Genomic DNA, 16,885 nt, shown 5'->3' with positions numbered 1-16,885 from the left:
GGCAAAAATTTTGTATCTTTGATGGCAAATTATGATTACCAGTATTGGGGCGTAGCTTGGCTCAATAATGGCACATTCATGGCAAAGTTGATCAATCTTTAATGGCAATATTCAATTGCCAGTGATGTGACGAAGATCGGCCTATTAATGGCACATTAGTGGCACTTTAATGGAAAACATTTTGTGGCAAATTATAATTGCCAGAATTGGGACGTACCTTGGCTCAGGAATGCCATATTAATGTCTATCATTTTGTATCTATGATGGTAAATTATAATTGCCAATATTGGGACGTAGCTCGGCCCAATAATGGCACAGTATCGGCCAGTGTAGTATAGCTTATAAGAACCCTTTTGCTTCCTCGACTTCACGTCAGAGTAGCAGAGTGGTCAGAGTGTTAGGCTTTGGTGCGTCAGGTTCAGGTATCGATCCCCGCGAGCGGTAAGAATTTTTCAAATATTTGTAAGTTTGCGATTAATTCAGGGAAATAAACTGTATAAATATTATGAATTAATTAGTTAGTTAAATAAAAAATATATTTTTTTTAAATTTTTTCAACACTGGGGAGTAATGGCAGCCAATAATGGGCCATTAATGTTTACCGAGAATCGGCCGATGATTGGCTGCCGACGGCCTACCGCGGTTAACCTCCCGACAGTCGGGCCACTATTGTCTGCCAAGAGTAGGCACTGACTATGCCGTCACTGGGCCAGTTTTGGGCTGTTTTTAATTTCGCACTTGGGAATAAGTAAATACACAAGTAAATAAATAATTTCCCTTACAACACAGACAGCGCAGCATTAGCGAGTGAGGTACTTACGTATATTTAAAAAAATTTCAACAGACACTACGTGCATCAACGAATCTTAAAAAATTCAGCAATTTATATTATCAATCGTTTATTAAATCTATATATGTGATTTGTGTATATGTAGCAGTTTATATCTGCACATGAGTCAGTATACATGTGTATATAATTTATGTACATGTGTGAGTATACATGTACATGTGATTAGTGTATATGTTGAGTATACATGTGTGGGTGAATTGCGCGCATGCTTGATATTCATAGAACACTACTGCACATGCCTGATATTCATAGAACACTGCTGCGCATTCCTGACATTGATAGAACACTACTGCGCATGCCTGATATTCATAGAACACTACTGCGCATGCCTGATATTCATAGAACACTACTGCGCAGGCCTGACATTGATAGAACACTATTGCGCATGCGTGACATTGATAGAAAACTACTGCGCATGCCTGATATTCATAGAACACTACTGCGCATGCGTAACATTGATAGAACACTACTTCGCATGCCTGACATTGATAGAACACTACTGCGCATGCGTGACATTGATAGAAAACTACTGCGCATACGTGACATTGATATAACACTACTGCGCATGTGTAACATTGATAGAACATTACTGCGCATGCGTAATATTGATAGAACCCTACTGCGCATGCGTGACATTGATAGAACACTACTGCGCATGCGTGACATTCATGAAATACTACTGCGCATGCGTGACATGACATGTATGTGTTTTGTGTATATGTGTAACATTCATGGGTATGTGTTTTTTGGATATATGTGAGTGAAGTATTTTCAAAGATAGTTAGACAGAATAGAAAGAGGTGTGAGTCGGTCGGTCGGTCGGTCGGTCGGTCGTACATTAACTTAATATAATATAGAGGATTTTTGTAAAATAATTTATTTTAAGAAAAAAAATTAATTTCTTTAGAGGAATTTTGTTAACATTATATTTAAAATAATTGAATTCGTATAAAGGATTGTATCAAAATTTTTTAAAATAATTGAATTTCTGCTAAGTATTTTATTATTAACAAAAATAAAAAATTCAAGAATCTTTCAAGAATTATTATTAAAATTTTTAAAAATAACTAAAGAAATTTTATTAAAAATAGCATTGAAAATAATTAAATCCTAACAAGAATTTTATTAATTTTAAATTAATTTTATTATTTTTGTAAAATAATTTAATTTTTTTTAGGAAAACTAAAATTCTTTACAGGAATTTCATTAAAATTGTACTTAAAATAATTTAATTCTCAACATTTTTGAAAATAATTGAATTCTTTCCAGGATTTTCATTTAAATTGTATTAAAAATAATTAAATTCTTACGAAGAATTGTATCATTATTTACAGAAGTAATTGAATTTTTGAGAAGAATTTGATTAAAAATTTATAAAAAGAATTTATTAGCTTCGAAAAATGTTGTTAAAAACATGTATTAATTTATTATTTTTTTTTTTTAAGGAATTTAATTAAAATTATACTCAAAACTAATTGAATTTATCTAAAGAATTTTACCAAAATTTTTGAAAATAATTAAATTCTTTTAAGAAATTTTTTTACAATGTTAAAAAATAATTGGTTTGCATCAAGAAATTTTTTGAAATTTTATTGAAAATAATTGAATTCATCCAAAAAATTTTATTATTCATGAAAGGAATTGAATTTTTCCAAGAAATTTATTAAAATTGTTGAAAATAATTTGCTAATTGAATAATTATTAAATTCCATTAAGATATTATTTGAATTTCTATTGAAAATAATTGAATTTCTCCAGAAAATTGTATTATTTATGGAAATAATTGAATTTCTCCAAAAAAATAGAATTATTTCTGAAAATAATTGAATTTCTCCCAAGAATTGTATTATTTATGAAAATAATTGAATTTTTCGAAGAAATTTATTAAAATTTTTGAAAATAATTATTAAATTCCATTAAGATATTATTTGAATTTCTATTGAAAATAATTGAATTTCTCCAGAAAATTGTATTATTTATGGAAATAATTGAATTTCTCCAAAAAAATAGAATTATTTCTGAAAATAATTGAATTTCTCCCAAGAATTGTATTATTTATGAAAATAATTGAATTTTTCGAAGAAATTTATTAAAATTTTTGAAAATAATTTGCTCTGAAGAAAATAAAAATTCTTTCAAGGAATTTATTTATTTATTTTAAATATACAGACAAAAGCCAAATTTAGTTAAAATTGTATTGAAAAATGAAAATAATTGAATTCTTTCATGAAGAGGATTTACTATTTTACTTAATAAGTGAATATTATTGTAGCAATAATACAAAAACTAATAATAATCTTATTGTTATTATTTTTTTAAGTACTTATTTTTCCATTAATTATCATTTTTATATTTATATTTTAATTTATTTATTTCTATATTCACTAGAAAAAAATGTCTTCTTTTATATCAAGTTCAAAGGAAAAATCATTTTTTATTTTCAAGAATATTTTTTTTTTTTTGGTTTTTGAGTTTGAAAAATGTAAACGGTATGTGGAAATGAGTATATATTCAAATTTTCAGAGCATTATATATCTACTTTTCAAAGTAGTCGCGGAAAAGATAAAATTAGATCACTTTTATTTAGAGAGAGTCTCTCGAGAGACACACGAGCTCTTTTTGTTACAGAAGAAAGAACTTTTAGAAAAGAAACAGTTCGACACATGTCTTATTTTTTTCATATATATATATATATATATATATATATATATTTACACACCACCAAAATAGTGTTGTAATTTTTTTTATGACACAGTTTTTATATTTTTAAAATTATATTTTTCTCCTTTATAACGAAAGAATAAAAACTATACTTGAGAAGAAATTTAAAAGAAAAAAAACCGGATAAATTTATTTTTGAAAAAAAATTATTTCTGTACCTACATAATGGAACATATTATTCATTAAAAAAATGATTTAAAAAAAATTTTTCAAAAAAAAATTTGTCAACTTTTGTTAAATTGCATCTCATGTTGAAAACAAAAAATTTTGTTTTTAAAAATTTTTTCAATTTTTTACAAATTTTTTTGGATAACTAAAAATAAAATAGGGGGAGAAACTAAGTTTGCCGCGTATAATCCAAATTGAATTGAATAATTAATATAATATTATTAATGGTAATGTCAATAATTATCATTTTATTTAATTTGTAAAAAAAAGTTAATTTTTTTTCTTTGTAAGATCCTTTATATTCTAAAAATAAATATAATAAAATTTGTTATAATTTATAATTTACAATTGTTTAACAATAAAATTTGTTTTCCAATAGGTTTTTAATTATTATTATTATAAAAAAGTACTATTTGTACAAAAAGGCTTGTCCCGCTTATAAATAAATACAATTTTTTTGTTGTATTTGTTATTTTTCCTCTAATTATGAGATTAATTTTTTTAGGGTGTATTATTAATAATTATAAATTATATCATTACAATGATTTTAATAAAGAAATTTTTCAAACCATAAAGTTTCCTCATTTTTTTTTTCTTTTTCCGCGGGTAAAATTGTTAAAAAGTAAAAATATATTTTGTATACTGTCAATAAAAGAAACAGAAGTAAAAATGTACAGATGTTTGAAAAATATGATCAATAAAACATTGGTAATGGTTCACTTGACTCTCAACTTCCTCTAGACGGATGTTTCGGATTTGGGTCAGAACTGAAATAATTTAACGATGCCTGAAATACGCTCATAAGTCTCCAATTGAATTATCGATGTGTTATAATCACAGAAAATTTACACTTTCTTGTACATTACAAGAAAGTCCATTTTTTCTAGTTTTCAAACATAATTTTTTTTTTAATAAATACAAAATCAAATTTATCTAATATGGGAATTTATTATATTTAAATTTTTTTTAAATTTACAAGATTTTTTTACAACATTAAATGTTGTTTAATTTTTTTTTTAAATTTACAAAATATTAACATAATTTTGTAAGTCAAAAGAATTTTAATTAAGTAATATAAAAAATAATATAATAAGAATAGATAATTAATAATAAATTTAACATAAATATTAATTCAATAAAAATAAGTAAATAGCAAATAATTGAAACAATGAAATAAATTTATTTTACATTGATGAATAAATTGATCAAAATTATAGGAATAAATTAGTAAAAATTTGATTTTTTTTACAGGTAATATGGAGCAGTTTGAGCAACTGCTGACGTGTGCAATTTGCTTGGATCGTTATAGAAATCCAAAATTGCTGCCATGTCAACACAGTTTTTGCATGGAGCCATGTATGGATGGCCTCGTCGATTATGTTCGTCGACAAGTAAAATGTCCCGAATGTCGAGCCGAACATCGAATACCCTATCAGGTAAATAAAAAATTATTTTCTTCCCATAAAAATAAAACTCATTTTTCCTAATGAAATTACCATTTTTTTCCCTGTTTTTTTCACTAAAATGAACTACTAAAATAAATTTTTCAAAAAATAATACCTAGCAAATAAGTAATTTTATTCTAAAACTAAAAGAAAAATTTTATTTGTAACAAATTTTCCTTTTTGATTATTTTTCTATTTATTATTTATATTTGTTCTTCTAGTTATTATTTTTCTATTTATTTATTTATTTACTCGATATACGGGCTTACGAAAATAAAAAAAATTATATTTATGTTTTTCTTATTTATTTTTTTATTTATTATTTTTATTACTCTATTATTTATCATACACTATTTATTATTAAAAGTCTTTTTGGCTTTGAACGTAATTTATTATTTTTATTACTTTATTATTTATTAGACATTCAAAGCCTTTCAGTTTTGAACGTGAGATTTAGTATTTCAATTATGTTTATGTATTATTTATTCAATCGTTTTTTATAGTAATTTTTAAAAAATTTTATCGTATTTACTTATTTTTTTAATTTAAATTTTCCATTTTTGCTTTTTTCAAATAATACGAGCGAAAGAATTTATTTTCTTGGCCCAAATCTCTAAAAATATCAAATTGAAGGATATATTTATTGAGAAATGTTTTTTGATCAGCGCGTGTTGACAATAAATTCTCAAGTACAAGAAGAATATTTTTTACTGTGAATTTTTGGTCAAAAAAAAAAAGAAAAACGAACAAATTCCGAAGAAAAATTCAAATTTTACTGCAGAAAAAAAATACAAAAAAAAACGTTTTATTTCATTTGTTTGCATTATTTTTAAAAAATAATATTTTTAAATTATAATTCAAATATTTCGTACAGAAGATTTTTTTAAATTTTACAAACTTGGTTTAGTTTTTTCCTCTATAAATTTTGTTTGGTTTTTTTAATGGTTAAAATTCGATTTTTAAAGTAATAAAAAATTAAATTATTGTATTCCTTGATATTCAATAATTTTTTGTTACTTTAGAAAAAATACAGAAGAATTAATTTTTTGTAAAATTTTTTTTGTTTTATTTTTAAAAATTACAGTTGAAAACTTTTGTTCAAAAAAATGTTTTTAAAGAAAATTAGTTTAATTCTTGATCTATTAATATTTTTCCAGTTTTTTTAATTGTTTAAATTAAATTATTAAAGCAAAATTAATGAAATTATTGTGTTCCATGATGCTCAATTATTTTTTCTACTTTAGAAGAAATAAAAAAGAATAGACTTTTCGTTACATTTTTTACATTATTCATCAAAAATTACAATTGTAACCTTTTGTTCAAAACATTTTTTAAAATTAAAAAAAGTCTATATTTTTTTCTCTGTCAATTTTTTTTTTTTGGTTTTTGAATTCTTAAAATTAATTTTTTAAAGTAATAAGAATTAAATTAATGTATTCTATAATTAATTATTTTTTCTACTTTAGAAAAAATATAAAAGTAAAAAAAATTTTGTCATATTTATTTGAATTATTTTTGAAAACTTATGACTCAAACCCGTTGAACAAAATATTTTTTTTAAATTGTACAAAATTAGTTTATTTTTTTTGGCAATTTTTTCTTTTATTTTCTGTTAAATCTTCAAATTAAATTACTAAAGTAACTAATTTATTGTAATCCACAATGTTCAATTATTTTTTGCGTTTAAAAGAATACAAAAGAATACATTTTTGTTTTTTTAACAATATTTTTTGAAAAATTATAAATCAAATTTTGTGGGAAAACAGAGTTATTAATTTGATTAAATTAAATTATTTAAGTAATGATAATTAAATTATTGAAAGAAATAATAATTAAATTATTGAAGTAATAATAAATAAATGCTCAAATTATTCTCGAACTCTGCTTAATGCAAGAAAGAGTAAATAAATTGAATTAAATTAAAAAATTAGTGATAATTAAATGAATAAATAATTAAATAATTTTTTAAATTATTTTCAGGGTGTACAGGCCTTTCCAACCAACGTAACATTGCAACGTTTTTTGGAATTACACATCGAAATAACTGGGGAATTGCCAGATCCAACGAGTGGTCAAACCATGGAACGTTGCGGTGTTTGTTCAGAAAAAAGTTATTGCGCTCTTTGCGTTCATTGCGAGAAAAAATGCTGTCCAGAATGCAAAGACGCACACATGGACATTCTGAGACGAGAAATCACACGTATCAACTCACAGGTATTAAAAAAAAAAATTTTTTCCTTTTTTTTGTTAAATTTTACAAAATTTCTTTTAGATTTTTTAAAGTTTTTTTTTTTTTTGATAAATTTTGCAAAATTTTCTCTCGAATTTTTTTTACTGTGGTCTTTTTTTCATAAAGTTTGTAAAATTTCTTTCAGATTTTTTCAGCTGTAGTTTTTTTTGATAAATTTAGCAAAAATTTCTCTTGGAATTTTTTTACTGTGTTTTTTTAAATAAATTTTGTAAAATCCCTTTTGGATTTTTTTTTTGGTTAAATTTTGTAATATTTCTCTTAGTTTTTTTTTTAAATATCTTTTCAATTTTTGAAATTGATAAAATTTGATATTTAGATAAATGAAAAATACATGTTGACACAACTATAAAAAAATGTGAATGGTAAAAAAAAGATGTTTGCGTGGAATGACGTGAAATTTGTTTATCGTGTCGATGCCAAACGGAACTTGATGTATCAATGATTCACGTTTATTTCCGTGAATGATAGATATTCGCACAATCTTCTCGTGCCAATTTTGTATAAATTTAATAATGATTCACATTAGTAAATTAATTCAACCTTGAAAAATTTCACTCCCAAACTATGATTTTTAACGACAGGGAATTAATGTCATTTTTTGCATCAATATTTAACAATATTTCTTGTTTAGTGGACAAAAAAAAATTGCTACTCATTTCTCTTAAATTCTGAATTTTTAAAAAATAATTTTTCAGTACTGCGATGTTAATTTTTTTCTTATTATTATTCTTATTATTGAAATAATAAATAATAATTATTTTTATTGTCTACTGTGGTGGGAAATAATTCGAATTTGCTAGATAACAATAAATAATTTACCTGATACAAATTCTTGGCGGGCATGACGTTTTTTGTGAATTCCCCAACGATATTGCCGGGTGGCTCATAGTTGCAAACAACATAAATTTGTCCCCTTTCGCTAGTCGCCAATCCAACGCCCACTTTTACCGTTTCCTTCCAGACCAATTGAGTAAAATGGCCAACTGCACTTGAATTTTTTGGTTCCGCTCCGTCGAATTTATACAAAGAAATTTCCCCATACCTACAAATTTAATTTTCTCTTTTACTAACTTTTCTTTATTTTCCTTTATTTCTCTTTCGCCAGACAAGAAATATTGTAAATATGCAAAAGAAAAATTACTATCACTACGAATTGTTATTTCACATTTTTTTTACTTTAAAAATTTTTCATTTAAATAGTGATATTAATGTAAATAAAAATTAATAGTGATTATAATTAATTTTGATTTTATCACTCAGAGCGCAGTTAGAGAAAAATTTTATCTAAACCAAATATAATTTATTTGAGTTACATAAATGAAAGTATAATTTGTCTCAGAGCCTACTAAATTATTTATTTGTTAATACATATTAATTTATAAAAAATATTATTGATTGGTAATATTATTCGAAAATAATATTATTAATTGTTAATTATTAAATTTGAAAAATTAAAAACAAATAAATTACCAAGATTTCACGGGATCATGTGGATCAATTTTCCATTCTGGGTCTGAATTATAAGCTTGATAGAGATTTTCCCCATAAGAATTATTTTCCCTATGCTCCATTTTGTCAATATTAGCGAGGTTTTCTGCCCATTCTTGTGCGAATTGATTCAACTTCATTAATTCCAAAAACGAGTGCAATTATATCAATTAAAATTATAGTTTAGATTTAAACTGAAGAATTAATTAATTCGCCAATTAATTAGTTCCTTAATTGTCTCAATTTATTGATCAATTAAATCTGTATTCGATTTTCTAATTTATTTTCTATTTGATTTCTTATTTAATTTCGTATTTAATTTTTTATTTAATTTCCTGTTTGATTTCTTATTTGATTTTTTATTTGACTTCTTATTCCATTTCTTATTTAATTGATTTAATTATATTCTTATTTAAATTCTTATTTTATATTCTTATTTAATTTCTTATTTTAAATTCTTATTTAACTTCATAAATAATTCTCTAATTTTTACTGTTCAATCAAATGTCGATTAATTAATCTAATTGATATCTAATTAATGTCAAAATCAGATGACAAATAATTTTTCTAATTAATTTCTTAAATAATTACTTCGATTTTCGAAATAGTTTTTTTTCTAATTATTGTAGCGAAAATAATTAATTATTTGTATTGATAAATTAAGTATTAATTGTACTTCTTCATTTTCTTCTAATGGAGGACTCTCGTGTCGTTCTCGATATTGATTGTGATGTTTTATACATTCCTTAATAAATTCTGGACTTATTTTCCTAATGAAAGAAGAAATTATTAATTACTGTGACAGTAATTGTAATTTACATTTTATAAAAATTAATTTTTAATTGTTTTTAAATTATTACTCTTTAATAACTTAATTTTTATTTAATTATTATTTACTTTACACAAATTATTATAATTATTATTATTATTTAATTTTTAATTCACATAAATTATTATTATTTACTTTTTAATTTATTGAAATTCAAAAAAATGTTCTTGATAATTTATTGAAATCGTTCTTGAATTTTATTTCTACTTACTGTGCCATGATAATTCAAATATTTTGCTACGTTTCTATTGATTTTTTTATAGTTATTTATAGTAAAAAGATGGAAAAAGGAATTTTGTTTCAAAAATGTAAAAAATAATTTATTTAATTTTGATTACGGATAGAAATGGAATTTTTTTATATTTAATTTTGATACTTGGTTCCGAAAAAAATAATTTCGAGGTTAATAGCCGAAAGAAATGTTTAATTTTGACATTTGGAAAAAAATCTTACTCTCAAATCATTTTTATTAAAAAGGCGATTTTCATTTATCTGCAAATTTGATTTAAAAAATATTTTTATCATAATTTAATTTTATTTTAAACTTTGACATTTTACTGAACTGTTTGAAAATTAAATTTTATTGGTTTATAGTTCAAAAATTATTTATTGTTTAAAAACCCATTTTATTTTAAAATAATAATTTAATAATTGAAATTGAATAAAAACATGAAAATTAAATTAAACAATTAAAAGACTTTTATTTTAATTTCCCTATACCTTTAAAATTAAAATTTCTTTAATGACTTTTATTTTATTTTCTCTAAGACTTAAAAATTAAAATTTCTTTATTACTTTAAAAAAAAAAAATTTCTCCCAAAAAAATGTAAGAATTACAATTTTCTTCAATAAATTTCAGGTGCGTAGAGGATTACATCGACTGCAGGATGCATTGGCTTTAGTGGAGAAGAACACTCTTGGTCTACAGACAAATTCTGCATCGGTTGCAGAGGAAGTGGACGAAATTTATCGAAGACTCAGTAAGGCATTAAAAGATCGTACCGAGCAATTGCGTAACGAACTCGATCGTTATTTGGGCACTGAACTTCGAGGTCTCATTCAACTCAAAGAAAATCTCGAGCTCGAGATTGCCAATATTCAAAGTAATTGCGATCTTGCCGAGGCTCACATTAATGAAAATGTCCCATGGGACGATGCCGAACTTCTCGATACCAAGGAACTATTTTTGCGTACCGTCGAATTCATCCGGTAATTTTTCCCCAATTCCTCTTTATCTCTTCTTTTTTGTTATTTTTAAATTCAATTTTTTAATCTTTTGTATTCTTTCTGTATCCTTTTTGTATCTTATATATATTTTTTAACAGTTCTGTATTTTTTTGTTCCATTTTTGTATTTTTTTTTTTAACTTTTCTGCGTATATTTTTTGTTCCTTTTTGTATCTTTTTTGTATTTTTTTGAAACTTTTTTATTTTCCGTTTCCATTTTGTACCTTTTTTGTATCTTTTATTTTTACCAATAGTAAATTTTTCTTTTTACATATTTTCAATTTTAAAATTAATGTATTGAAAATAATTGAATTCCTTCGAATAATTTTATTATTTATGAAAATAATTGAATTCTTGCAAAGCATTTTATCAACAAATTTGAGAATAATTGAATTTCTCCGAAAAATTTTATTATTTATGAAAAGAATTGCATTCTTGACAAGAATTTTTTTAAAATGTTTGAAAATCCTAATTAAATTCTTTTGAAGAATTTATTTTATTGAAAAATTTTTTTTTTAATTTAAGGAGTTTCTTTAATAATTTTAATTTAAGATTTTAATAATAATTTAATTGAATTAGGTATATTAAACTTTTTTAGAAAATTATTAAATTCTTCTCAGAATTTTATTACAATTTTCTAAAATATTTTAATTAATTTAAGGAATTTTATTAAAAATTTTTAATAAATTGTTTTTTTTAAAGGATTTTTTATAAATTTTAGAAAATAATTGAATTCTTTTGAAAAATTTATATAAACAAGTTGAATTATTTCATGAAATTTTATTGAAAATTATTAAATTTTTGCAAAAATTTGACTATTTATAAATATAATTGGATTTTTTCGCAGAATTTATTAAAATTTTAAAAAATAATTGAATTGTAGTGAAATTTTTTATTAGAACGAATTAAGAAAAAAATTGAATTCTTTAGTGAAATTTTTTTTAAAATAATTGAATTTTTGCAAAGAATTTTACTATTTTTAAGAATAATTGATTTCTTTCAAAGAATGTTATTATTTATGAAAATCATTGTATTCTTGTGAAGAATTATATTTAAAATTTAAAATTTTTGAAAATACAAACAATAATAATTAATTATGTACTTAATTTTATTTTTTATTTTTCAATATATACACGGGGAATGCCCTTTATTACAAAATTAAAAGAAATACTTAAACTAAAAAAGAAAAAAGAAAAGATGCTTTCAGCCTTGAAAGGAATATTTTATGTTGCGTAGAATTGCGTAGAATGAGTGTTTTTTTTAATTTTGTTTATGAAATTATTCAAAAATTTATTTTTGAAAATAAAAAATTTTATAATATGGATAATAATAATAAATTGAATATTTCGTTTAGCGCGCTTAATAATTCCAAATTTGCATTAATTAATAAAATTATCGCATTTACAGGAACTTTGAATATGAAGCGGGAGATTATGGTCGTCGGGTGCGTTTCGTAATGGCCCACGATCCGAATCAATTGGTCCTTCACGTTGCCGGTTATGGAGAATTGAATATAAAACCAGAAACCGGAAGTAGCGGACTTTTGGGAAGCAGTTCCGGAACTCTAGCACCGCCTGGCGGTTCACCAGGACTGATGAGGAGTAAAAGCGATCATCGTCTCGCCTCACAGTACCGTCAACCGGATGACGACAATCGATTGACTAGAAATCGATACGTTCCCGATTATGAGTAATTATTTTTCCAACGGAAAATTTACACCCTTTTTTCCTGGCTCTTCTTTTTTCTTTTCAATTGTCAAATCGAATATTTATTCCTCTTCTTCTTCTTCTTCTTCTAATTTCCAAAAATTACAAAAAAATATTTTCTATTCGATTATTCAAAAATTTGCTAATTGACTTTGAAGTGTCAACATTTTCAAGGGGAGATAAAATTGTAAAATCGGGAAAAGTGCTGAAAAAGTACATAAGGATCAGAGAGGCTAGAAATTTTGTATCGCAAGCAATATAAGGATAAATGGGTTATGCGCGCGATAGTTCTTTTCTTTTTTTTTCTTCTCCTCTTTTTTTGTCTAAATTTCTGGCAGTAGAAGAAAGATTTTTCTTTGATAAAAGAAGCACGTAGGAAATACTGTTCTCGGCCTTTTTCGATCAAAGTAGCGAATTGTTTTGGCAGATCGCCAAAGTCCTGACGAGAGGGGAATAAGTTTTTCAGAATGACCCAAATATCTATACTCTAGAATAACTTTTATACATATATATATATATGTATCTTTGAATATAAAATACTAAATACCTTCTCTCCTTTTTAAATTTCACTCATTCTCTTAAATTTCTTTATTGCCCATTTATACATTTTTCTTTCTATATGTACTTCTTTTTTTTCATGTCTAAAATAATGAATTTAATTACAGACCATGTATAAGATAATTTCTCGTCAGTCCCGTTGCCAACTCTCGTTAATGAACACCCCCCCCTCCCCCCTCTTTCTGAAAAGCCTCGAAATATGCAAATTGTTGAAATGGTGTTGCGTGCTAAACGCAAGCAAAAATAAAAGAAATGAAATTGACCATAAATTATTTCTTTCGACGCTTTTAACAATTCACCGACTGTTTCTCTATTATATATGAGCCAGTTCTTTTTTTTTTGAACCCAGCGACGAATCTTGTTTATTGGCATTTTTATTGTCTTAAATGTCTTTATTAAAGTAGCAATAAAAATTGTCGCACGATTCAAAGGAATGAGAGTTATTTTCCTAATTGTTAAATTGTTGTGTTGCTAATATCAAAATAGTGGCGTTTTTTTTTTTTATCTTTCTCTCGAGAATTATTTCTCGAATTATTTATTACTTTAGACAGAAAAAAAAGAAACTAAAGATGTAATTTTAATCTAATAATTTGATTTTAGATACGATGCACCTGAATATGAGGCGCCGAGGAACAAATCGCGTTACAGGAGTCGATTTATGAGACATCGTGACGGTGAGGATTCGGATGGCGATACAAGAACAACGGTGAGATTCACGGGAACACAGGACACGGGAAATGCACGTGAACGAGTACTTGATACGGAAGATGCTGCGAGGGGTCCTCTCTCGGGAATTTTTCGCCTCACGGATTCACCACGTGTTATGAAGAAACTACAGGAATACGAAAGGGCCGGCAAGAGGAAAAAAGAGGAACCCGTTCAACCTCCACCCCCGGCACAGCCAAAGCCTCAGGTGAGCAAAGTCTCTCAATAATTTTTCCTCTTAAGCATTTTTTTTCTTTTTCATTTAATCCAATTTTTTTTTTTTTTTTTTACTATATCGTCAGACCAATTATTTCGAAATTATTATTTTAGTCTCGAAATTTATTTATAGTTCGGGAAAATATTGAGAAATATGTGGTCTGACAATCTTTTGACTAATTGAATTTTACAAAAATAATTGTAAAAGACTTTTTTTTAATGAACTAGATTAGAAATTAATTGTGAGTAAAAAATGCCCCTCATCATTCTACAGGCAATGGCTAATGATTCACGAGACGTGAAGGATTTACTTGGCTCACTTGTATTAAGAAAAGGTTGCCTTCTGTTTATCTTAAGCTGGACTTTATTAATTATTGCAATCTTTTGGATTCACTAGACACGGGAAATTTCATTATAATTATATACACAATACTTAAAATTTATTATAGAGTCAATTTATAATTATTATTACTATTAAATTAATTATAATAATAGACAGTTATATTTATTTTTCCCACTGTCTGAATTTCCATTTTCTTTTCGTCTAAATGACAAAAAAAAATTCATTTAAATATTGTCATAATTTCTACAACAAAGAAACGAAAATTATCCTATAATCGAAAATTAAAAAATAGAATTATTAATTATTATTTATTAATTATTCGAAATAGAAAATTATTCGAAAATTTAATGATCTATTGAAAAGTTAGCGAAATGTTTTCAAAAACAGAGTCAAAAAATATATTTTGAATGTGAATGATAAAAATAAGTAAAGACAAAAATAATCAAGAAACTATTTTTAAGAATAAAAAATAAATTCTGACATTGTTTGTTTGGCAGGATTTGTCAAATCCTGAAGATTAAGAGCTGAAAATAAGGACGAGCCCATCCACACGCACTCGACACGTCGGCACAACGGAAAAATAAGTTCGAAACAAAAGCTAATGCCACTGATTGAAATTTTCAAAAAAAAGATAAAATCTCTTCTATTAGTTTTGTCAAGTAGTTTTCAATTTTTATTTTCCTAAAAAAATTAATTTTATTTGATTGTGCAAGCTTTTCTTAGCGTAGTTGTTGATAATTTGTCAATTTTTCTTTTTTACATGTCTTGTTCAAAAGTGAATTAATCAAAATATTAGTGGAATTTGCCAAACAAAAAAAATTGTTTTTTTTCTCATAATCCAGCAAAATGCGAATATAAATTTGAAATTCAAGCATTTCTGCTAAAGTGTAAATTTATAAGAAAAGCATGTACGCTATTAAAAAAACTGCCTATTTTTTGGCGATTGAACTACTAATAATAATAATTAAATATTAAAAAAAAAACGTTTTGCCGTTGTGTAAATAGAAAATGTGCTGCGGAGGTTCTCGTTTGTTTGCACAGTCTCCATTTCAATTGCCATTCAATCGTAATTTATTTTTGCGATGCAATCATGATTTTCTTGATATCCAAATATATTTTCAAACTCTCTAAAATTACGCTCAAGGTCTTCTTAAATTTAAACTTTCACGCGAAATTATTATTTGTTTACAGAGAAATTGTTTCTGTTTTTGTAATATTTTGTTGTATTTTGTATTTTTTGTTCTAAATTTGTACTTTCCTTATTTTGTTTTACTTTTCTTTCATTCGATAATTTCGATTTTCATTTTTAATTTTTGTTTAAAATTTCCTTCTACATATACCATTAGTTTTTTCGCTTTTTATTTCAAGTTTTATTTTTTTTTTCTTAAAATTATGTTTCTGTTTCTAATTTCAATTTTTTAAGAAATTCTTTTTTCTAAAACAAAAATGATTTTAAAAAAATTTACATACGGAAAGAAACAAAAATTTTTGAAATAATTTTTAAATTTTCGTTGAAGCTTTAAATTTACAAAATCCGTTTAATTTACATATGTAGATGCTAAACTAAAAAAAGTAGCAATTTTGTTCCAAGAAGCATTTTTAGAATTAGTTTCCATAGGCTAAGAGAAGATATTATTTTTGAAAAATGCCTTTTTAAACTACAATTTTGATTTTCTGATATTTAAAATTGCTAGAATTGAAAAAACACTTTACAACATTGTACGAGTACTCACTGTAAATTTTTCACTCACTATTTATCTTTTGAGAATAGTTTAAATAAAACACTGATGATATTCTTACAATTCGTTGTAAATTTATTCACACACAACCTTTTTTAATCATTTCTGGAAAGAATTTTTTTCTAAATAATTATTATGAGCCAAAGCCTGTAAGATAATTTAAATATTTATCAATACGTCGGTAATTATTTGCCAACAATTTAATTATTTTAATTTTTAATTATTTGATTACTATTTCTATTATTTATTTTTATAACTATTCCTAAACTTACAATACTTTTTGGCTAATAAATTAAAAATAATCAATTTCCTATTTTTTGAATTTTTAGTCTGAAAACCATTTTCTTTTTTAGTTTTTAGACGAAAATTGATTTTAATAATAAAGTGATAGAGAAAAATTGAAAGAGAAGAAAATAATAAAAATTTTATTTGCAAATAGGTCCAAGTGAGAAAAGCTCCAACAGCCGTGGCTCGACAAGTGAGCGAAGACGACGAAATTTCGCGGATCAAGAAGCAAAATAAAAATGTTCCTACCCCACCGGAAACTGTCGAAGAACGTCAACCGCCTTCTGTGACTGTCAGAGAGACACAGGAACGAGAACCCGAAGAACTTCCCCGAAGAACACCCATTACCAGGTAA

At 24.9% G+C, this 16,885-nt stretch overlaps 1 protein-coding gene across 6 annotated transcripts in view; it reads left to right on the top strand.

Annotated features, from left to right (window-relative positions):
• Window positions 1-16,885, top strand: part of LOC122501379 (RING finger protein nhl-1) — a 61,673-nt gene that overhangs the window by 30,562 nt on the left and 14,226 nt on the right. For all 6 annotated transcript variants that reach the window (XR_006301563.1, XM_043610781.1, XM_043610777.1 and 3 more), the window contains 6 exons: window positions 4,991-5,175; window positions 7,165-7,398; window positions 10,612-10,961; window positions 12,386-12,667; window positions 13,843-14,155; window positions 16,685-16,881. Coding sequence is in view for 5 of the 6 variants with exons in the window: in XM_043610781.1 (XP_043466716.1) it covers window positions 4,996-5,175; window positions 7,165-7,398; window positions 10,612-10,961; window positions 12,386-12,667; window positions 13,843-14,155; window positions 16,685-16,881 (1,556 nt within the window). In the remaining variant the exon portion in view is untranslated. The remainder of the gene's footprint in view (window positions 1-4,990; window positions 5,176-7,164; window positions 7,399-10,611; window positions 10,962-12,385; window positions 12,668-13,842; window positions 14,156-16,684; window positions 16,882-16,885) is intronic.

Source organism: Leptopilina heterotoma, unplaced genomic scaffold (genome assembly GCF_015476425.1).
Source record: "Leptopilina heterotoma isolate Lh14 unplaced genomic scaffold, ASM1547642v1 Lhet_209, whole genome shotgun sequence".
NCBI lineage: Eukaryota > Metazoa > Arthropoda > Insecta > Hymenoptera > Figitidae > Leptopilina > Leptopilina heterotoma.
This window is presented reverse-complemented; position numbering and strand designations above follow the sequence as displayed.